Source organism: Uranotaenia lowii, chromosome 3 (genome assembly GCF_029784155.1).
Source record: "Uranotaenia lowii strain MFRU-FL chromosome 3, ASM2978415v1, whole genome shotgun sequence".
NCBI classification, from domain to species: Eukaryota; Metazoa; Arthropoda; class Insecta; order Diptera; family Culicidae; genus Uranotaenia; species Uranotaenia lowii.
Genome location: NC_073693.1, coordinates 88,962,917 through 88,986,746, shown reverse-complemented (window position 1 = coordinate 88,986,746; position 23,830 = coordinate 88,962,917). Strand labels below are relative to the sequence as shown.

Sequence of the window (23,830 nt, the reverse complement as noted above, 5' to 3'; positions counted from 1 at the left end):
ATGGAAAGTGTATCTTCAACTGTATCTAAATGTTGATTTTCTCTTCACAGGAGACGAAAAAATCAACATCTTCAAACATCTGGATCGGGAGAGCTACAAACTGGCCCGCTCGATCATCGTAGATATGATCCTGGCGACGGAAATGACCAGGCACTTTGAGCATCTGGCCAAATTTGTGAGCGTCTTCGGGACCGATGTGGATGCGAAGGAAGCGACCAGTGACAACGATGACAACCAGATCCTGGTGCGAAGGATGCTGATCAAGTGCGCCGATGTGAGCAATCCGACGAGGCCGCTCAAATTCTGTGTCGAATGGGCCCGCCGGATAGCGGAAGAGTACTTCACCCAGACGGACGAAGAGAAGCGGAAGGGCCTTCCGATCGTGATGCCCATGTTCGATCGGTCCAGCTGCAGCATATCCAAGAGTCAGATCGGTTTCATCGAGTACATCATCCACGATATGATGGATGCGTGGAATAGTAAGTACTTTTAAACTGTGTTTTTAAACCGAAAATATCGGAATTTTAGATTTTTTAACGAGACTCTGTCCAATATATATCAGGGATGTCAAAAAACTTTTTGTTGAAACTTACGGTTTCCTCCGACGTTCGTAACAGCAGCAGATTTCTGCTGCCACGAGCAGAATCAAAACATTGTTTGTTTTGGTTCCTCTTGCTTTGTCCAATTCGCAATCGAGAACAATAGATCAATGATTGTTGATGACATGGTACAAATGTATACATCATCACATGGTTAAACGAAACTACTCAAATTGGGTTCGTGGTAACACAATAGTGTTGCCAGATATTCTGGGTAAGGGCATCAAAGTACTCATTGAGATATGAATACTTTCCCGGTTAGGGAATATGATAAGTGTAAAATGACAAATAGCTATCGCTATTGTAATGGGTGGTTATTTTAAGACTTGACGTACAAAACGAATACAGATAAGCTCTATTCCACCACTGAAACCTGCGTTTTCAACACTTGTTTATACATTTTGACAGATTTGACCAGTATCCTTCAAAATGCGAGTTAGATTTACCTTGGTATACCCACATATACCTCTACGACATATACCTTAACTCAACCTGTGACCTCTGACCTTAATTCTCGCAGAATTTCGATCAAACTTGCCTTTGAAGGTAAAAGATCATACTTGCGCTAGTGAGATCAGGCATAACTTATATATGAAACCTCTCTCAACACATACTGTCAGACCTATTTCCTAAAATTATCAAAAAAAATCCCGGAATTCAAATATAAGCTTTATTGAACGATTTCCTTTTTGTAGGTTTCATCGAAATGCCGGAGATCGTTCGGTACATGGAACACAACTACTCCAAGTGGAAACAGTTCGAAGAGCAAGGCATCAACACCTTGAACGACATCAAGCGGAAGCAGCTGACATTCGTGGATGAGGAAACTGTACCCATGGGAGATGAGGTTTGAAACCGTCGTTGCCCCAATCGAAGGAAGTTCACCGTGGCCAAGCTTCTTCGAAAATAGAACAAAAAAAACCCTCCGATACGTCGGCGTCATCGTTAATTCGATTCGTTCGCGCCTAGTTTTGTGTTGTTGAAAGTATCCGTGCTTATAAAATTATATTTTTAACTGTATCGTTGGAATTTGAATACCCTACCGTTTATTTATTTTACTTTTTATGAAAAAATCAATCACCGAAGATTACATCTCAATGTCTGAAATGGTGCTTGCTGGATTGTGTCCACACGAGTTGTATCGACCAGTTTGGGGTCCTAAAGAAAAAAAAACATTTAGAGTTCAAATATTTCAAATAAGTTCTTATATCGAGCTTTGAGATTGACCAAGTCTTCAAAATAAAATTCTATTTGAGAATCGGAACGAAGTACTATGAATATCTGTCAAAATAGCTTTTTTTAATGAATCACTCGTTTCAATTCATTTCTGAAAAAAACAAAATAAAGTTAAATAGTTGGACCTCAAACCATCTAACCAATAAAATCAACTAGTGATATCTGTTGTAGAAGATCTAATGTTTAAATTTGTCTCACAGAAATAAAAGGTTATACATTGAACCAGACCATGGCTAGAACAAATAATGAATGTTGATACAAAAATAAACAACCGGAAACGCTATACGTATGTAACTAAGAATTGTTGTTCATCTCAAGAAAAAAAAAACTTCTTTTTAGCTTGACTTTTGAACTGTCTTAACCATACTAGGGCTCAAATTTTAACCAATCTTTTAACAAACCTTCCTACATTCATGTTCACCTTTTAAAAAAATATCTGCTGGAACAGTTCACTTATGATAGGTTTCGTATAACCGAACAATCTTAGCTAGCTAATGAATGAAAAAAAATACTTAAAAGTTAAGGAAAATCAATCGAGTGCACAACTACTACAACACTACTTTCACGAATCACCTTTCAAAACTTTACTATCAGTCTTTAAACAGCTAAAAAAAACACTACAATACTAAATCACGAAAACCAAACCGACACGGAAAAAAAACAACTAGATACTAAAACAGATAACAAACTGAAGGCAGCCAACTAATAAAATGCATTCTTGTGTATAGGAGAACCACCTAGATTTTTAATGTGGGGAAGATAAATGCAAATTTTTTGTGTGTAGGAACTATATATCTCTGATGTGCTGGTCATATCAAACTTTTACAGTAAAAATGAAGAAGTAAAATTATCATTAGAAAAAAAAATATTGCGATGTTTAATGGGTGTGTATTGGAGGGTAGAAAATGAAGATCCGGTTTAGATCTTTTTTCGCAGTAAACCGTTTTGATCCGGAAAGCTTAAAAAAAACAAAGACACTAAACAGAATTAGTTTGAAATTGTAGATTGAAAGGTATGAGTAACGTTGTACCACACGGATGAAAGCATTGAGAAAATCAGTTGAAACATGTATCTTTGCCCGTATTAATCAATCAGATTAAAAATTTGCGAAAATCAGACAGAATCAATAAACCAGTGACAATCATTTGAAATAATTGAATATTCTCGTCTAATAAAACATTAACCAAAGTTCATTACTATGTATTCTTACAATTCGTACAGAAATCAACCTTCTTCATCTTCCCAATAATGGTATCACGTTACATCAAAGTTAAAAAATTTGATTCTCAGACGCAATAGGTTTCAAATAAAATCCATCAACTTGAGAAAAAATATGCTTACGTGGTTTAATGTCAGATAGAAAACTGACAGATGTGATTTAAAAAGAGGACCTGTCTCATTGCTCTCAAAATGAGTTAGGACTTGTGATATAGTTGCGTTGGCAAGTCAGTTTCCTTCTGAGCCGATGTCCGTGAGTTCGAGCCTAAGAGTAAATTTCGAGCACAGTTGTGACGGATAAGTTTTTCAATGACTGTCTGCCAACTGCATCTTTGATATAAAGTCGCGAATGAAACAAAACGAGCTATTTCCGGCACTCACACTACATTTAAAAACGAAATGAGCACTCAATGATAGCGCTCTTAAGGAGTGCTCTGAAGTGTACACAAAGTGCTGTCAATAAGTGGCGTTATTTTGCGTTTCTGATGTGTCCAAGTGCTTTTTTTCGAAATGAATCAACTGAAAGACATTGATGTAAAGTCGAAATTCTCTGAATGTCAAGGAATTGACGGAAAAAAGTGAAGGTATGTAATTTATGTGGAGATTCATCCGGGATTTTCACATGCATTTCTAAATTCAATCTGGCTCGGCATTTGAAAAGCAGTCACCCCAAAACTGCTGAAGAAATGGTAGTGATGAAGAAAGAAAGTCTCGTAGTGAATTCTCCTCCACAAAAAAAAATCAGTGGATTTGGACTTGGAGACATATTATTCGGCACTGGTTGGGTTGGTTTGGGTTACTGAATGTAATATCTCGTTGAATTTTTTTTTAATAAACCCTTTGCCCGAAAATTGTTAATCGATTGGATGAGATGAGGGACTAAAACTTCCTCACACAAATAGTAAGAACATTTCCAAAAAAAGTGGAACTAGTTGCTTCAGGATTGAAGCACTACATCGGAACAGAACTAGGGAATAAAATATTCTACCTGAAAGCGGATATCGCAACTCGCCGGAGGAGGATCGTGTTAGGAATGCATGTCCAGATAATTGAGGCTGCAGGTGTGATCGTGCGAACATTGGCCATGAAAGAACGATTTTCCAGAAACACAGTGGTTTCGATTGTTGGAGACATTTTGGATGTTTCAAGTGAATATAAATTAGATCCAAATAATATGTATTTCTTGACGACGGACAATGGCTCTAACTTCTTGAAAGCTTCAACAATATTTAAGGAAATCTGCTGAAGAGACTCTTCGAATCAGAACGAATCCAATGTTGATGGCGCCCCAGAAGAAGAGGAAATACAGAATTTTGAGCCTCAAGATTTCGATCAAATGAATTCTGATTCAGAGTTGAATACCGATGATACAAACTGGCAAGGAAGTTTGTAGTTTTTTTTATTATAACTCATGTTTTATTTCAAAACTGTTCTTTTTTTCCTGGATAAATCATTTTACCTAATCTCAGAATTTTAAATCTACAGGAACTGTTTTTATTTTGATTACCTCGATTTTCCCCGCATAAATGATATTGTCAAGACGGGGTCTTGGTAACGCCCTTTGATCTTACACGAAAAAACTAATTGAGTCGTTTTGGTACACACGGTCAACTCGGTTACGCATATAGTTCTAAGTGTCGCTGGTAGTGTTCGTGATATTATGCTTGTCACACCACCTACTTTTTAAGTTTCAACCTAAAAATGACCATGTTTGTCAACCGGCTGCCCGTGTTTTGTATAAAGAATTTTTTAGGTTTAAGGTTGCCCACGATGAAATTTCAAATCACAAAATTGATTCGCAAAATTCGAGTTTTCATCCGATTGCTATAAAATTTTCAGGGATTGAAAAATAACTATTAAACTACATTTTATCATTTTACTCGTATTTTATTTATAGTCCATACGCAAATACCCCAACCTTGGCCTTAACCCCGGCCATAAGATTCTGCACAACCTGTGAATCAATCGTTTTTTGCATACTTTCTCCAGTTCCTCGACTGTCTTCACTACTTTAGGTCGTTTAAGAAGATGCTGCTTCGTAATCTCCCAGTACTTCTCGATGGGGTGGAGCTCCGAAGTGTTGGGAGGGTTGAACATTTTTGGCACGAAATTGACCTTATTGTCCGCATACCACTCCAGCACGTCCTTGGATTAGTGGCATGAGGTCAAATCCATTCAGAAGGTTGTTGGGACGTTGTGGGCCTTCAGGAGAGGAAGCAGCCGCTTCTGTCCATTCATCGTGTCCTGGGTCAAGAAAGGTGCACTTCGCTTCCCGCACGTGCAGATGTCTTGTTCCGGAACGCTGAACTTATCCTTGGCCGTGGAAAACAGGTTGCCGGGATCTGTTTGAAGTTGGCCTTCACTTATGTTTCGTCGTCCATGATGCAGCATTCAACTTTCGTCAGCATGTTGAGGTGAAACTTCCTGGCACGGGTTTTGGCGGACTTGTTCTGCTTTTCGTCGTGATTAGGGGCCTTTTGTACCTTGAACTTTCAAAGTCCAACCTTAGTTTTGGCCTTCTGGACAAAAATAAGGCTTGAGTGCAGCTTCTAAGCCACATCCCGAACGGAGGCGTTCAGGTTTCGGTTAAAGGCCCCAACTACGCGGTTATGATTTTTGGTGTTGTACGGAATACTTTTTCCTTCACTTCTGGGCTTCCGATCGGTGGTCAATCGTTCCTCGAACCGCTTAATCACTCGCGACATCATGGAATTCGCGATTCCCAACGTTTTAGCGATGGAACGATGCGAGAGATCCTTGTTCTCGTGATGAATGCCTTAGATTTTATCACGCACGAGCTGTTCTTTCGACTCCATTTTCGCGAGTTTTGATCACAGGACTTTAAATCTCAAGGATGTAAACAATGCACTATGAACTAAATCCACCCAAATTTTCACTAAATTCTACCCAACGGTATAAAAGTTTGAGCAATTTCATAGTGTGGCAATTTCATTGTGGACACCCTTTAATTGTCCTGTCTCTTCTGTACACGCTCAGCAAGTGTGCGTAAGAAATGTCAAAAGCAACTCTATAAGGCATTTCCTCAATTGTCAAACGAACAGCTGATTTCTCATGTTTACATTTTCTCGGCATATCGTGGTAGGGTAAACATAACAACAACATTACGCAAGTTCAATAACCAGATAGTAACGAAATAAAATTGGCTATGCAATTGTAGTGATTTTGCAAGCGCACCTTGGTGAGGAGAACATAAATATTTTATTTATTTAATTGTAAATTCATAACAAGTTAAGACATGAAAATATGTTAATGATTTAAATTAATGAAGTTTTTCAAAGAAAGCATTGAACAGTGCTTATCATCAAAGATCAAAATGGCGATCACTTGTTGTTTACATTTTTCAAAACGAAAACAAAACGTTACCCTACCACATTCTGTCTCAGGAAATACTCTATTGGTTCTACACTAATAGAAAAATTAACCCATTTTGAATAGACGTAACTTTACATTCCACACAATAAACGAAAATGACCGAGTTCGGTAACATGCGGAGTTCGCTAAACTGTTCGGTAATTTTTTCATGGTTAGTATGTGACAGCTGATTTTGACAGTTGTCAATGTGACAGCTTGTTGTATTACCGAAGAATCCGGAAGTGTTTACCAAAATGCCTGTATTTATTACCGGAAAGCAGGTAGATATTAATCGAAAAACTATAAAAGCTCGATACTTTTATGATGAACAAACGGTAGATTTGACCAGAGATGTTAAAATCGCGAGTCTTCATACTCGCACTTTGCCCTTCTTTGCAGAACGATTTTATTTCGTTAAACTCAAACTGCAATGATGCTATCGATAGTTCAATTCGGAAAGCATCAGGAAGAAAGCTTCGGGTAAACTCGGCAGGAGTAAACAGCAATTCGCTGTTTCGAAGCTGCGCTGCTGCCATCTGGAGTAGTACGATGAAGCGTGAGCAACATTCTGGGTAAACGATAAACTATAGAAGACTTTATAATCTTTTGAGTAAAATTTTCATAAATCCAAATGATTATGAAAAAAAACACTCCTTTGAAGATTTAAGTTTATTTTTTCACTTAAATCCTAATAAATTTGCCCGGTTGAAGAGTCAATTTTATGTGATTGATCCATTTTAAACTAGTCAGTCGGTGAGAAAAATCCAAATGTAAAAATGTAAACCAATGTAAAATAATTGTTTGCGCCTATTTTCAAGACTTTCTTTTTTTTCAAATTTGTTATCCATATTTTTATATTATATCTTTATATTGAACTTCATGTCATTTTGGCTGGTATGTATGCATGAACGATTTGTTCGTTGTTACTATCAACTAACTGTTGGATTAAGTTTAAATATAACATTTCATAAATAAGTTAGATATAAAAATGTATGAAGTTTCAGCTTAAGACAGTATAAAATGTTAAATTCTTAATTGAAATTCTTTACGGCTTTTGGTTGCATTAATTAAATTTTCAATAAGTTTCGCCAAAAAAAAAAAAATCAGACCATAAGGTCCGATAAAACGACAGAACATGATAATACCATTGAACGATATCAATTGAATAGCATAAAAGTAATCTAAAATTGTGTAGTAGCTCGAGAATCTGGTTTTTATTCACTTAAACCACCATCAAATATAAAAATCCACCCTCCAGCTTTCAAATTATTACGCCTGATTGTATGTAGCTGCAGAAGAAAACTTAGTAGAAAATAGCAAAAATCTATGGATTTTTGAATAGAAATTTCTAGCTTATCAATTGTTGAGGCTTTTCCAAATTTTGAAGAAATGTTAATTGACTTATCTTTTAACAAATTGCAATTGAAAATGTGCACTTGGCTTAATTTTTCATTCAAAAATATGTGAAATACTCCAAGAGGTTTTTGGAATAGTAAAAAAACCACATTTTTTGTCGTCGATTTACGATGCATCACGGTACATACAGATTTTCTCCTATAGCTCACAATAATCTCTGAACCTTTTACTTTAAGCATGTGTTCACAATTTTTTGAAAATCCTTACCAAATCAGAGAAAATCATAATTTATTACAGGCTAGTATTTCCACCCATTTGTTTACATTTTCTTGCACACACACGATCTGTCAAAAATTAGCTTCGAAATCGCGGATCGGGGGAAACATCAGCGAAACGAACGTACAGTTCTGAAAAAATCGTTTTCGTTCGGCAGTCGAACACATCAATCGTACAACGCATGGAGGCGTGGCTAAAAGTGATAGATACAAGGGAACGGGAAACGTGCGAGAGAAGGGTGCGAGGAATGTTAACTCGGTCCGTCGGGCAACGATCGCTCGGGTGCATTCGTGTACGGTCAGCTTCGTTCTGTTGTTTCGTTGTTGTGATTTTATTCCTGCGAGGCATGGAAAACATGAATGCAAAACTGTTTTCTTCGTTTTGTGCACATTGATGTCATGATTGTAACGAAGATAAAATCAATCTGCAAATAGCAAGTTAAACTCGGAAGAAATCAGCCGAATGATTCTTTCCGAGGCGAGTTTACGCATCTCCGGATTTGACCAAATACCCTATGCTATTATCGAAATACCTGTAATTACTACCGAAACATCTGCAACTATTACCGAATCATCGAGAATTTTTACCCGGAAAGCCTTAAAACCTCGGTAATATTTTCCGAACAACCGGAAAATTTTACCGAAATTTCTGTAATTATTTCTGAAATTTCAATTAATATTACTGAAATATCAGTTAATATTATCAAACTACCAGTAAATTGAAAAATATTCAGCATTTTTACCAAAAACCGGTAGTTTTTTTACCGGTAAATCGATAATTTTTGTATAAATAGTGTCATTATTACCGAAATGCCGGTAATATTTACCAAAAACTGTAAAACCTTCGAAAATTCTTCCGAAAACCGCAAAACATTCATTGATCTCAGCTGAAGATGCACAGATGATTCGAGTGTTGAATCATCTCGCGCAGCGTAATGCGCTTTGCATTAGCTCGAATTGCCGATCGTTTTACGGTTTACGGTAAAAATTACTGATAATTTAACAGGTTTCGTTAAATGTTGCCGACATGCATATTTCATTAAGAATTGTTTCCACCTGAACCGTTCATTCAAATGCTTCAAAAAAGAAATTTGTGTATAGATGAGCTCTGAAGACCAATAACAGCAAATCCAAAACGTAAATTCAGAGAAGTTAGAGAGCAAAACGGAATGAAATTTCGAAAGTTACGTCACTCGAGTCGCAGAATAAGCTCCTTTATTTATTTTCAATATTTAAGGATTTTTTTTTGATAAAATCACCTTACATTCAACAGCTACTAAACCATCAACGAGAATTTCCTCGTCATCATCTTCCCCAAATTCAATACGTTTTCCTTCGCAAACCGTTCGAAAAAAAAAATACCAGCCTGTTTGTATCCGCCATCTTTTAAAATTAGTTAGAATATATTTCATTGATATTTGAATTTATAGAAAGGATAAACAGCAGCTTACCATTGTTAAGAGCTGCGTTGACGACAACGACAGGAAGACAAACAAATTAAAATTGAACTTTCCCGATTTTGTTTCACAATTTCCGCGTGAATCACCCGTTTCAGCCCAACCTGTATACATATCTCAGGTGGCGATGGAAATCCCGTTCTAAGTGTTAGTGAAAGTTTTTTTTTGTAAACATTGTAACCAGAGCAGACATTTTTCAAGTATCATAGTTGACATGGTTGCTGATTTTCCTTCATCATCACGTTTCAAATCTCATTTGACTACTAGTCAAGCTTCAAGGGACTGGAAAAGCTTGACTATCGTCATGGATTTCTGTTCACGTGACGGATGTTATTTTTCAAACGACGGTCGTCAAGCAAGTTGACGGCGTCGGTTCAAAGCATTTTATGTATGATTCGAAAAATTTTGTGTATTTGGATTGCTTGTTGGGTGATTTGCCAGTGTCGAAAACAAATAAAATTAGGATTAAAAAATAATACCAACTGCGGAATTACAATATTGTAAAGGAATTTTTATATAGATAATCATGAAAGGCAATTTTTTTGCGCGTAGTCGATATTGTCCTTCAAGTCCCTATCGAATTCTTATCGGTCGTGACAGTTGATGTTACGTTCGAAAATGTCCCGGTCCCGAACTATCCTGGACTATTCTCCAAAAACGGAAACGATGATCGTTGTTTTCAGATTTTTTTTTCAGCCACGACCATAACGAAACTTGTGTTTTTCGGCGTCGTCCTAAGATGGTTTTTTGTGTAAACATTATTCCATCACAGTCCAAAAGACGACGACGGGCTGAAGGCGACTATGATTTTTCCAACGCTTCATTTGACTGAAGGTTGAGGCGAGATTGTTTGCTTGGTTACTCATTTGAAGGTGTCTGTTATGAATGCGACTGCTTTAACTTTTTCACAGTCACAGTTTTATGACTGCTGACGGTGAATTTTGTACGCTCTGATTGTAACCATGCTAATTCGTGACGTCAGTTGCAAACAAACAACCATTATCGCTGTACCAGCAAAAACTAGAGAAAAAATCATTGCCAACTGCTGTTTACGATTCTCGCCTAGGATACATTACCACCCTGGCAAGTGACGTAGGCTTTGTTTACCTTTTTACTTTTTGAATTACGAGTTCTGTAATAGTGTGCGTGTTTGTTCATCCCTTCTTTGTACCACATTGTTTTCAGATCACTGTAAGTCACGCAAGCAGGGATGCCAGTCGTTGAGAAGTAAAAATCTGGGCAATTTTGAAAAAAAGTCTGTGTGTGTCTGTGCACAGGGAAGATCACAAATTTGGTACTAAACAAGAAATTTGACGATGCGTGTGAGCGGGGGTGGGGAGGGTCTACGTTATCCTGCGGTGTTCGGGTTATTTTAGAGTTGAGAACTATATAACAAACACTGTTTCCTGCTACGTACCATGCCGATCTTATTTTAAAAAAGAATTGTTTAATGAATGATTGGTCAAAAACTAATGAATACACGCGAGATTTCGAGATTTTAGTCTAATCTGGCACTTACGGATCAAATCCGGTGCATGAATATTGATTTCATCATTCAATTTTGAAAGTCTGTAAAAGCTGGGCACTCTCAGCAAAAATCTGGGCAAAATCTGTGTCTGACCAATAACTGGACGAAGGGCCAAAAGTCTTGGTTTTACAGACAAATCTGGGCACCTGGCAACCCAGCACGCAAGACAGCGAACAACCAAGAAAAAAGTGAAAGAGTGAGGAGAAAGCTTCCATCCTACTCATACAACACCAAGGAAAATTTTGACGTTTATGTTGTCTAAAAACCTGTTTAACAGTGTAATGAAGTTCAGTTGAAAATAGATGTCAAAATTATTAGTTATCGATTGTTTTCAAAATTAGAGAATTGGTTCGGTAAAAACAACTCGGTAACCGAAATCGGTGCCTATCATTTACTGAGCAAAAAAATGCTTTAAAAACGAACACAAACACATATAGAATCTCAATGAAACTTGATGTTTCATCGAAGAGATTCCTTTCATTTAACTCTAAGCGTACATCATTCAAGGATATGATGGCTAGCATCTTACAAATGCTATAACCACCAACCCACAGAAAGTGTACTATGTTTGCCGTGACCGGGATTCGATTTCATGTCCGTTGGCTTAGAAGACTGGAAGGCTATCCTCTACACCACGGCTGCGGCACTCATGAAATTTTTATTTAAATATACTGTAAAATACTGATCATTGATGATCGCAAATTGATGTAGACATAGATTCTAACATCGTGATAGAGTTTTTAAAAGTTTTTGATTCTCATGAATAATTTGAAAATTCGTGCAATTGATGTACCAATTTTTACATTTTCCAATGCCGTAAAAAAAACTTTACCCAGTATGAAGAATTGGCTTAATGATATCACCTACAAACTTTAAATTGCTTTCATTATCCAATACCAACTCTGTTGGTGTTAAAATATTTTTCAGACAATCTCCAAATTTTTTCAAATAAATATTTTTATAAGTCAGTTACCTGTTTGGGGCAAAATGGAAATAAGTACTAAACCTCATAAATCTCGTTTCCATATGCTGGGAAAAGATTGTTTTGCATAACGCGATTGTTAACATTAAAATTTCATCCATCCTAAGATTTATTTTCATAATTTCAGCTAATAGAATATTTTGTAGTATTTTTTACCCCTAAATGTATGCAGCAAACTTACGCTTTTTTCTCTAAAAACGTTTTTCGACAGAAAAACGTTAAATATAAATCGAACAAACCCAAAAAATTGGTGCTTTATGCGTTATGAAATCACAAATTAATCAAAACCTAGAAATTTTCAAACGTTTTCATTTCATTTTAAATTGATAACAGAGTTTTTTGAAACTTACCATTTTCTTAGTAGAGTGAAAATCGCATGTTTTGAAATTTAAAAAAATAACTGGTGAAACCAATATTTTTTCTGACTATGTCAATTTGATGTCTCATCAACCTTAAAACTTTTGATGTACAATAGGTAAGCTTATTTGTGGACATTTAGTTTTTAGAAGCCATTGAAGTTGAAAAGTGTTGCATGTAGCTCCAGTTGACGTTACGCAATGAAATGTAAAGGCTATTTTTTCAACGAAAAATAGCCTCAATTTTTCTCTGATACGCCTAAATTCATCACGAGCAAATGATTATGAACTTTGAATTTGCTTCAACTACTAAGCTTCTAAATTCTCCATTTTCTTTTGAATTTGAATAATGAAATCAAACAAGTGATGCCAGAAATATTATGGAATTCAGATGATGAAAGCCTTTCTTTTAAATCAAAACTGTCAACTAGAAAATTCAGCAATCGAAAAAATTCTGGAAGAAGGAAGTAACCATGAAGCGTATTACGCACTACGCACAACTGAACATAAATTTATGAAAATTTGTCAAATAGGTTGGTTGATTTCTATCATTTTTAAAGTTAAATTCATATATCTACAATATGAAAAAAAACGCTGAAATTTTTTGTTCAAACAAAAGGCGAAATGCTAATCCTTTCTTTGGCGAATTCCATAAAGTAATTCTCGCTGACAACCGATTTTCCCATTATCTCGAGATGGCTTGACGGTTACTCAATATTTGAAAAATTGAATGAATACATCCTGGACGATGTTCACGGGAAACTCACGCGGTTTTCAATGAATATACAGATTGGTAGTTCCATTTGTTAGTTTTGTATAGTGTCTTTGAAGTAAAAGTAATGAAGCGGATCAATTATCGGAATTAGAAAAGAGAATCCAATAAAATGAAAAATAATGGATCACAAATCGGATAAGTTTCTAATAATGTTAACTGATTCTAAGTATACACTGGAGGTTACTTGAACAAATAGAAATAATAATAAAAAAATCTTTAACAAAGTCAAATCATGGGTTTTTGTCTGTTATTTAACTAAATACAAAAAAAAACTCTGATTTCAGTAAAAGGCAGGAGGAAAAATGCATCGTATACAAACACATAAACACACACATATTAAATGTATTTGAAGTGAATTGTCGTAAACGTTAAACCAGAATGGAAAACAAAAAACAACTAGAGCCTAATTATATTTAAATTATACAATTGTGAAACAAAAACCGGAAACAAAAATCAGTGGAAGCAACTGTGAGACTAATACAGTAGAACAAACTCTTTTACTAGTAGGTGAATGAATAGAAAAAAAGACACCCTTTGAAAATTGTGCTAAACAGAAAACACTTCCCGTTGGGTTTGATCTACAGCAACAATCAAATCGCACTACCGTTATCAATGTCAGATTAAACAGAGATTAAGCAAACCGAAACCAGATCCCTTTGGAAAAAACTGAAACTAAACTCCATAACGATGTTACAATTTGGATTAAACCTCTGAAGGTGGAATAAAACTTTATTAAGTGGAAGTTTGTAAGTCGTTTAATTCATCCGAAATTTGAAAAAAGATGGAATTCATCAGAAATAAATAAATTTTAAATCTTTACAAACCCAAACAAACATTTATTGTGTTACATCAGGAAAACAAATGCTCGGCTATTTGTACGGAACCAACTTGTTAAGCCACATAATACTTTGATCGATAGAGAAAATACACGAAAAGCTAAGCTACCATCCCCCGCATCCCCTGCTTCTTTTCCTTTGCTGACCCCATTCGTTAATCGTTCACTTGGCCTGTTCGATCTTAACCTCACTCTGCTCCTTGGCCGGGGTGCCAGTCTGTTGGATTGGAACACTGCGCTCCGGATTCGGAGCCGGAAGTGCCTTCTTGGGAGCCGTAACCGTCAAAACGCCATCAGAAGACAGCGTCGACAGGACGTCGTTGGGGTCGTGTCCATCTAAAATAAAACAAAAACATTAAAAACGTAATTCTTAAAATTAAAAACAAACTGATTACCTGGCAACATGTAACGGCGAGTGAAGTGACGGGAAACGAATCCGTGTTCGTCCTGCTTCTCTTCGTGTTTGCCTTCGACCACAATCGAGCGGCCGTTGATTTTGACGGTCACTTCCTCCGGCGAAAATTGCTGCACATCCAGAATGATTTGGAACTTTTCCTTGTCCAAATTCAGGGTGGATCCGGAATCTTGGCGGGCGAGGGCAGTGTTGCGCCATGGTCGATAATAGGCCGACCTCAGAACCGGTGATGTATTATTGCGCAGGGACAACGAAGAGAACAGGTCATCGGCACTGTGGAAAAGACACAACCAATAATCACTTAAAACCTACAATAGAAATCTATAATTTTTCTTACCGCAGTCCAGTGCCGAAATGTTGATCCAGCAGACGAGTGCGGAACGGCGCATCGAAATCATCCCACCAGTCACGGAACATCATGGGAACCACAGACATCTAGAGAGAAATTGAAATCTTCGTCAGTAATAAAGTTTAAGGGTAATGCATTCTTTTGATATTTTGAAGGATAAAAATTCACACAGGTCTAAAAAATTCACATTCTGCCTTGGTGTCGAGAATTTGAGAGGTGAATTTGGCTAACTCGAGAGCGCTGAATCTAAGCATCCTTTAAGTTTTTCTCTAACACATCTATCAAAAGTTTATCTTAAAAAAAATGAAAAATTCCTTTAATGAAATTGTGAATATTTCTGCCAACACTGAAGGACTTTGATTTCATTATATGGTCAAAATGTAAGTTTTAAATTTAAAATAAATTTTTCGAAGACAGCAACATTGGTTCCATCCAATGTAAGAAAAAGTTAGATTTCGCAAAACTCAAACCCCCCCCCCCCCCCCCCCCCTTTGTGAGATCTAACGTTCTCAATTCCTTAAAAAAATCTCAATATACTTTAACAGGAGACTGGAACATAGAAAAATTTTACTTAAAAAAATCAACACTTTTTATTTCAAAAATCGAACATGAAACTACAAAACCCCAATAAGTGCTAAAAATAATATACCAATAATATTTGCTAAAAACATATAAACAATATACATTTTTCGTGAAAATGAAAATTTGATGGATCAAAACTATCATAAAACACCAGAAAAGGAGTCAATGTCCATGATTTTGGAAGAAAAAAAAATCGTGATAAAATCTTTGTCTATAACGGACAACTTGGGAATTTGAGTAGAATTTTTCAAAATACAATAACTTTGTTTACAACAAAACATGCTATGCTAGATTACAACTTATACAGACCCCGTTCGCTTTTGGCAACATTCGATTTTGGCAACACTCGATTTTGGCAACATCCAATTTTGGCATATGTGCCAAAATCGAACGGTTTTTAGAAACAACATTACCTTTTAGTTTTTGCTGTAACAGGACCAATATATTTTAGACAAACTTCATACATACATACGTTTTTACGTTCAGAAACGATGATGGAATACAATAACAAAATCAAACTTTTTTAGAAAATTTATAAAGTACTCAAAAATGACAAAAATTTAAAAAAAAATTAAAAAACAAATACCTAATGACAAAAAAACACAACTAAAAAATTATGAAGAATGGCAAAAACAGCAAGTATGACAACAAAAAAAAACAAACATTATAAACAAAACAAGAACAGTACAAAATGTATCAAAAACATGATAAAAGAAGAATTAAAAATAACTCAAAATGGTCGGATATTAACTAAAACTAACATAAATGATAATAAAAATAGCTATTTTTAAAAATAAGAGAAAAAATTCAAGAGAATTTGGCAACACTCAACGTTAATTTACGACTCCACTGTTGAAAAAAATCACTTTTTTGCATAAACAACTATTTAAATGTCCATTTTTTATTAGAGATAAGAACTTGGTTTTCGGTGACTTCAATAAAATTGTTCCCTAGATCCATGTCAACAAGTAATTTCAAAACAAGAGCTAGCAAGAGATTAGGCGATCGAAGCAAAAAGTTATTATTTTATTCCTCCTTAAAACGTGTAGGATCTATCAAAAGTTGGGTGAAATTTAAGCTGCATCCTGCAAAACCATCTCCCAAATTCCACAGCGCATCCATTCTTGATGCCAGGTAAGTGTTTGGTGTTTTGTAGGTAGGAGAAAATGTATGGCTTTTCCCAAAAGCTTCGTTACTAATAACTCCCATTGCCTAGCCAGAAGAAACAGAGTGAATTGCTTTCTTATGATTGATTGGTTTGGATTTGGTTTGTCAAATCCTTCCTGTATCGTTTTTACCCTAAGGTTGCCAGCTTGCCCGGTTCCATCCGGATTTGCCCGGATATTTTATACAAAATTTTGGAACATTCCCGCCCGGCCCGGTTGCTCGGATTCAATTGAAAAATGCCCGCATTTTGCCTGGATTTTTTCACATTTTTTGGCAATTCAAACAAAATAAAAATAAATGGTATTGTAAAAAATTTTTGAGCAGATTTTGCAAAAATAATCATGAAAGGCTTTTTCGAATCCTAAAATAATTTTGATAAAAAAATTTTTAATCTTGATTTTTGTTGAGTAATTTCTGAGTTTTGACAAAATTTTCCCGGCCCGGATTTTTGGTCGTCAATTTAGAAATGAAATTCCAGGATGGATTTTGCCATTGTCCATCCAAAAAATGCTTTATTAAACCAATTTTGAGATTTTCAATTCTCTTTTAAGGTGTTATTAAGTGCTGAGATTCGAAATGTTAATGATAAAACCACATATTTATTCTATTTAACCTGCTATTTGAGGATAGAGGCATTTTAAAAACATGCTGATGGCATACAAAAACACTTTCTTATTCCATTATCTAATCATTACGAATCATTCATAAAAGCTTTAATTTGTATTTCTTTCTAAATTTAAATAAGAAACACAAAACTACCCAAGTTTTTGTTTTGAGCTTCCACACGTATAATTTTTGAAAGTCAAAATATTACATTAAAAGGTATCAAAACCTTGTATGAATTTTATTTTAAAATTGTGTTGGTAAATTAATAAAATTCTTTCTTGAGTTCATAGCGTATCACCACCTAAATGTATTGATAAGATATGTTGTTAGTCAGCTTTTTTGTAAACCGATCAGAGGCTCATTTAACCGCGCTCAACCCGCACAGGCGCTTTCTCCTATATGGCTCCGAACTTTTTTCATAGGATTGTAAAATTTTATGCATTTAAAATTGAAATTCAATTTTGAAATTATTAAACCGATTTTACAAACACTATAGAGAAGCAAATTGAAATTCGTTAAAATATCTCCCGTTGGAAAATATCTTCATTAAAGGACATCATATCTAAAGGATTATGACGTTTATGTTTAACTTTGATGAGATACTCCAAAATTCAACATTCAACATTTTTATTTTTTTTTAACCGTTGTTAGGCCGGCACAAATATCAATGTCTTCTTTTGTCAACCCCCCATCTCATTTGAGTTTTTCAAAAAACTCGAAGGGGGATAAATAAAGTTTGAGGTATTTTATGAAAATTTCGAAAAAAATTATCAAATATCCGACATATTAGAAGAGCAAAAAACAATTGTGGAAGATGGGAGCTTTATCACCTTTTGTATTCATGTATTTTTTTTTTAAATTTTCGATTAACAATTAATTGATTTATATGTTTTGTGCAATGATATAGCATGAAATTTTGTTGCATATAAGTTTGCGTGAAATTTATTCCAGTTTATTAGTTTTTCGCATTGTTTTTGTTATCCCTCTCCCCTCGCGATGTTACAACTCCGAGTGACAAAAGAAGGATTTGAAATTTGTTCCGGCCTTATGGAAACGGATATTTTATTTAAATATCAATTCTGATAAGTGAATTCAAATTAGAAGAAAAGTTCTCGAAGATAACCATGAAGAGGCAGCTCAAATGTACCAGTGTATTTTGGGTCAAGTTGAAATTGATTACGGATTTGCCTTGTTTCAATGATTTATTACCGTCAAACGGGGCATCATGCAAAAGCAGTGTTAGATGCAACATTTGTATACCACAACACTCATTCAATTTTTATATCAATATACTGTAATAAAGCTATCATTGAATGATAACAAACTGATTATGACATAGTTTTTAACATCGTGAAAAAGTTTTTTAAAGTTTTTGATTCTCATAAAAAATTTAAAAAAATCGAGCAATAGATGTACAAATTTTTACATTTTTCGATGCCTTAAAAAACTTTACCTAGTATGACGGATTGGCTTAATGATATCACCTACAAACTTTATATTGCTTTCATTGTCCAATACCAACACTGTTGGTGTATTAATTTTTTTTCTGACAATCTCAAAAAAATTTAAATAAATATTTTTATAATTCAGTTAGCCGTCTGGGGCAAATTGCAACAAAATGCAAATCAGGACTAAATCTCATAAATCTGCGTTTTCATATGCTGGGATATGATTGTTTAGCATTATGCGTTTGTTAACGTTAAAATTTCATCCATCCTAAGAGTTATTTACATGATTTTAGATAATAGAATATTTTATAGTATTTTTTACCCCTAAATGTATATAGCAGATTAACACTTTTTTCTTAAAAACATTTTTGACAGGAAAAATGTTAAATTCAATTCCAACGAAACCAAAAATTACTGCAATTGGTGCTTTATGCGCAATGACATCACAAATGTATCAAAAACTATAAATATAATAAATATAATATAAACGTTTTCATTTGATTTTTCATTAATAACAGAGTTTGTTGCAACTTACCCCTTTTTCTAAGTAGGATGAAAATCGCATGTTTTTGTAAATTTCAAAATAACTGGCAAAACCAATAATTTTTGTGACTACGTCAGTTTGATGTCCGATCAACCTTAAAACTTTTGATGTACAAGAAGTATGTTTATCTGTAAGCATTAAGATTTTAGAAGCCATTGAAGTTGAAAATTGTTGCATGTTGCCCCAGTTGACGGTATAGATCAAAAGTATTATAAATCCAAATCAGATGCAATACCCTTAAGAACTGTATAAAATTGATCCTACCAAGAATACATTCATGATATTTCAAAATTAAATCAATCGATTCATTTATATAACTTTCGATCGGTTTTTTAGTTTAAGACCACTGTGCGTCGACGGCCGACGAACGGCTGCCTGCTGATGACAAATATAACACATATAGTAAGGTTGCCAGATTACCCGATTTTATCCGGATTTGCCCGGATATTTCATACAAAATTTGAGAAAAGTCCGGTCCGATTGCCCGGATTTCATTGAAAACAGCACGGAATTTGTCCGAATTCATCCACTTCATTTGCCAAATAAAAAAACAATTGTGTTTTGTTCAGGACCTTTACGGATAAAAATAGAAACTTGTTTCTTGTAGGACGTCCGAAACTAAAGAGATCGTTTATTTCAATTTTAGTCATTATTACAATTCTTCGCGCGTAAATTGTGGTACAAAACGAACAATTTAAGCTAAAACTGGCAACACTTAATAAAAAATAAACAACAAACGCTTCGCGCGTTGTTTACAAGATTGGTGTGACGTTCGTTTCTAGAGCGACCAGCAGTGTTGAGAATCAACATACTGGCCACCTAAAACGAATGTTTTATATCTGGCCACTCTAGTTCTGTTTTGGTTTGAGCCATGAACACCTGTCACAAAACAATTCAGCGAATTTAGCGGCACTAACGTTGTGATCCGATTCGTCTGTTGGGCGGAATTCCTTCGAAGTACGGCAATAAATGTTGAATATTTGTTTTCAGGATGCATCGGAACGGGTAAGTACATCGACAGCTGGCCTTTTGATTTTGTTCTCAGCACTGGAGAACGGAAATGCTTAGGCTGCCTGCGACGACTCGGGACAGGATACATACACCAAAGTGATCAGCAATCGGCGCGATTACTCCCAAAAAAAAAACAACTGATTGGAACTTTTGGGAGCTAGTACTGGCCGGGCGACCAGTACGGCAAGTACCCAGATGGCTGGCATAAGACCAACCAGTACATCCCATCTGGGTCAAACTGCTGATCGGGAACAGGACAAACAAACTTGAGTCGCAGGCTTGGGCTTGGGTCACAGGGTGAGTTCATAGGAACTTGGGTCATAATCGATTACGGGTTTCTTCACACACATGACCAACAATCGGCACACTGACTTTGAAGAACGTACTCGAGAAGTTCTTCCAAAGCGAGTACTGGCCGGGAGCCAGTACGGCAGAAGCCCGGATGGCTGGTGTTAAACCATTTACACCAGTACCATCCATCCGGGTCGGACTGTTGATCGGGAACGGGGTAGTTGGATGCTGTCGATGCAAGTCTGGTTTTCTAGGGGTTGGTTCCAGGACGGGGTAGCGGAAGCTACCCAATCCTGGTCACGGCACCAATGTTTTGTTCAGGACCTTTACGGATAAAAATAGAAACTTGTTTCTTGTAGGACGTCCGAAACTAAAGAGATCGTTTATTTCAATTTTAGTCATTATTACAATTCTTCGCGCGTAAATTGTGGTACAAAACGAACAATTAAAGCTAAAACTGGCAACACTTAATAAAAAATAAACAACAAACGCTTCGCGCGTTGTTTACAAGATTGGTGTGACGTTCGTTTCTAGAGCGACCAGCAGTGTTGAGAATCAACAAATTGTGTTGAACATTTTTTTAAATTATGCGTCCAAATCGAAATTTTCTTAGCAATTTTTATAAAAATAATGTTGAAAGATTTTTTGGAAGCCAAAAATACGATATTAAATAAACTGATGAGTTGTAATAACAAAAAAAAATCAAGTTTTTGTGGTATTATTCCTGGGTTTTGAACAAATTTGCCCGGATATTACTCGAATTTTTGAAAGACAATTTCGAAACAAATGCCCGGATTTTGCCAGGTTTTTAGATAAAATTGCCAGGATTTATTCGGCCCGTATAGGTGCTGGACAAATTCTGGCAACCTTGATATTTAGGGTGTCCCATCATGCCTAAGCATGATTTTAATACAACCCTGCTCATTCCGGATCTCGTTTAAACAACTGATTTCTGCTGGGTGTTGTTGTTTACAGTTTAACTTAAAACTTTGAGTATCGTGAGATACACTTTTCATGATTTTTGTGAAAATGAGAAGCATTTCCTCGAAAAAGTGCAAAAATAACGTGTACAAATGATGTTCTATTCCCAACATTTAGCTGAGTCAGACGGCTAAAATGGAATAAGTAAACATAAATTCCATTAGGAAGTAATGAGAGAAAAACTGTTTCATGGACAGAAAAAAACGGAGCGGAAACCGGGTCCGGTGGACAAAACTTTGGACCGGAAAGTCATGCGTGCTATGTTTATATGTTCTTTAATTTTTGATTGAAAATGTTCATTGTAGCTTACGTTATATTTATATTTTCTGCCATGCAAGGCAGGTTCGTTTTTGAAAAATCTTGACTCAATTGAAAAGTGTAGCAAACATTGCCGCTCTATATCCAATTTGTATGTTATAAACATGAACGAAAATATAAACAAATAGTTGTTTTACTCACCGAGAAAAATCAATGAGTGATAACATATAAAACAAAGGTTATTAATAGAGCATGATTTTCATGATTTTTTTTCCTTTTCACTGCTGATTTTCAACTACCAACTTGTAAGTAAATTTTTTGTACAAGTTGGTATTTGAAGATGTTTTTTCTTCACTTTAAAATGTTTCCCTAACGAAAAAATTAAAATAAAATATTAATTTTAATATGTCAATCGTTAGCGTATAACAATAACTTCTTAAAGCCATTTTTTAAAGCAATAGTAGACTCCAATTTTTTTAAAGAAAAAGTTTTCTAAAATGTTTGTGAAATGAAAACTAATATGGCCGAAAAAGTCAATGAAACTTAAATCTTTAGATTTTTCATGGTTTTGCTAAAGCTTAGCACCCCTTGATTAAAGGATCAAGTCTCCTTTAAGGAACGATCAAGTCTCTTTGAACATTTAAAATATCACATTTTTTTCAGCCAAACAAAAACGCTTCTAATTCATCTATGGGTTCAAGTATCGATCTAACTTTTGCAGCATTTAAAATTGTAATTACACGCTGTCAGAAAATGCAAAAGAGGACTAACTGCAATTTTTTTTTCCAATTAGATATGGCGATAATAAGAAAAAGGAATCAAATATCCCTATTTATCCGTACTTGCAATGTCAACCGCATTATAATAACCGCAAATAAATTTTAAAGAAACTCTTCATAATCGATAAGAAAGTACTATTAGTTTTAGAATTTTGTTAAAGATACAGCAAAACAAAGAGCTCATTGAGAAACTTGTGTTCAAGTTAATCAAATCAGAAAATTAATTGACCTTCTCAAACACAAAACATCTGGGATGCCAACAAACTGTAAAAAAAATTATTATTCAAAATGATAATGTTGTATTTAATAATCAAATCATTGCATTTGAATGTTCTTCCATCGAAAGTTTTCCATTGAAAACAGTGTTTCATATAATTATGTAAAAAAAATAAAATCCGCTAATTAACTCCACAAATTTCTATAGTATTGATAAATTTTGATTCAAGAATCGTACAAAAAGTACATTCTATGATGCCGGAAGACATAAAACTTCAATTTCATAAACCTCACAAACTGTAAAAATGTCACCAGAATTATTTATAGCTGATTTCATTTCCCATTTTTTCCACACCAAAACGTTCTCGATTTCCACGTAACACACAGGTATTTCGGCTACCCACGCAATTTGTCAACGTCACCTTCACAACTGTCCCAAATGGCCTAATCCAAAATGGACTCCACCCGTGAATCACACTCCACCACTAAATTCAAAAATAGCATTTTCAGTTTGCACCTTTAGAATTCCATTCCATCAATTTTCCAACAACCATTTCTCCCCATCAAAGTCTTGTGCAGCTCATTTGCATTCCACACCGATGATGCTGTCATAGTTATTAAATTTTCTCACCTTTCCTTCTATTCTAGAGCTGGCTATATGTATAATGCGATATTGCTAAGAGCCAAGCTAACACAACAAGCGGATCCACTTACTCAGGCGCGTACCAAGCGAGGAAAAACAAACGACTGTCTTCGAGTGGTTTTCCCGACCGCTACTTTATAGAGTTTTCACTTAGGCTTTCCCAAGTTAAACGAGATTTTCTTCTCTTTGAAAATTTTGCTCACTCTCACAAATTCAATTTTTTAAGAGGAAGTGTAATTTTCTCATTATTTTTATATCTTTTTTCTCACCGGTTTGGTGCATTTTGCCGGAAAATCTCAGAGATCAAGATTAAAATGTTTTTTTTCTCTGATTGTTGTGTTAACTGCATTTGATCAAACAAATGGTCCTGTTTACATCTTTATTTTTAGAGTGACTCAATGACGTGGCGACCACAACGTGCGGTCTTTGTGACGTATTTTTGGAAATATTTTTAGACTCGTTGCGTGACGTTGCCTGAACATGGTTCTAGAACTGTCATTTTCAATGATTCATTAAGCTCATCTTCCGTAGGATCTAATACAAACTAACAA

General features: G+C 35.3%; 2 protein-coding genes across 8 annotated transcripts in view; one reads left to right on the top strand and one right to left on the bottom strand.

Annotated features, from left to right (window-relative positions):
* LOC129752781 (high affinity cAMP-specific and IBMX-insensitive 3',5'-cyclic phosphodiesterase 8) overlaps positions 1-13,896 on the top strand; it is a 326,911-nt gene extending 313,015 nt beyond the window's left edge. For all 6 annotated transcript variants that reach the window (XM_055748557.1, XM_055748556.1, XM_055748553.1 and 3 more), the window contains 2 exons: positions 51-479; positions 1,295-13,896. In XM_055748557.1, the coding sequence (XP_055604532.1) occupies positions 51-479; positions 1,295-1,452 (587 nt within the window). In that variant the 3' untranslated portion in view covers positions 1,453-13,896. The remainder of the gene's footprint in view (positions 1-50; positions 480-1,294) is intronic.
* A 71-nt stretch (positions 13,897-13,967) lies between these two features.
* Positions 13,968-23,394, bottom strand: LOC129752784 (protein lethal(2)essential for life). 2 transcript variants are annotated; one of them, XM_055748560.1, is made up of 4 exons: positions 23,351-23,394; positions 14,742-14,839; positions 14,385-14,677; positions 13,968-14,325 (listed from the first exon to the last, which is right to left on the bottom strand). In XM_055748560.1, exons 2-4 carry the CDS (start codon positions 14,837-14,839, stop codon positions 14,153-14,155), a joined length of 564 nt encoding a protein of 187 aa, XP_055604535.1. In that variant the 5' UTR covers positions 23,351-23,394; the 3' UTR covers positions 13,968-14,152. The 2 variants fall into 2 exon arrangements, with proteins under 2 accessions (XP_055604535.1, XP_055604534.1); XM_055748559.1 differs by having other exon boundaries at positions 23,268-23,385.
* Between the last annotated feature and the right edge of the window lie 436 nt (positions 23,395-23,830).

What these genes read in the sequence shown, in the direction of transcription:
- LOC129752784 (XM_055748560.1), bottom strand. Translation starts at nt 14,839, where the DNA reads ATGTCTGTGGTTCCCATGATGTTCCGTGACTGGTGGGATGATTTCGAT. An exon ending in CATTTCGGCACTGGACTGCG is followed by an intron (nt 14,678 to 14,741) that starts GTAAGAAAAATT and finishes TCTTTTCCACAG; the next exon opens with TGCCGATGACCTGTTCTCTT. An exon ending in TCGCCGTTACATGTTGCCAG is followed by an intron (nt 14,326 to 14,384) that starts GTAATCAGTTTG and finishes GTTTTATTTTAG; the next exon opens with ATGGACACGACCCCAACGAC.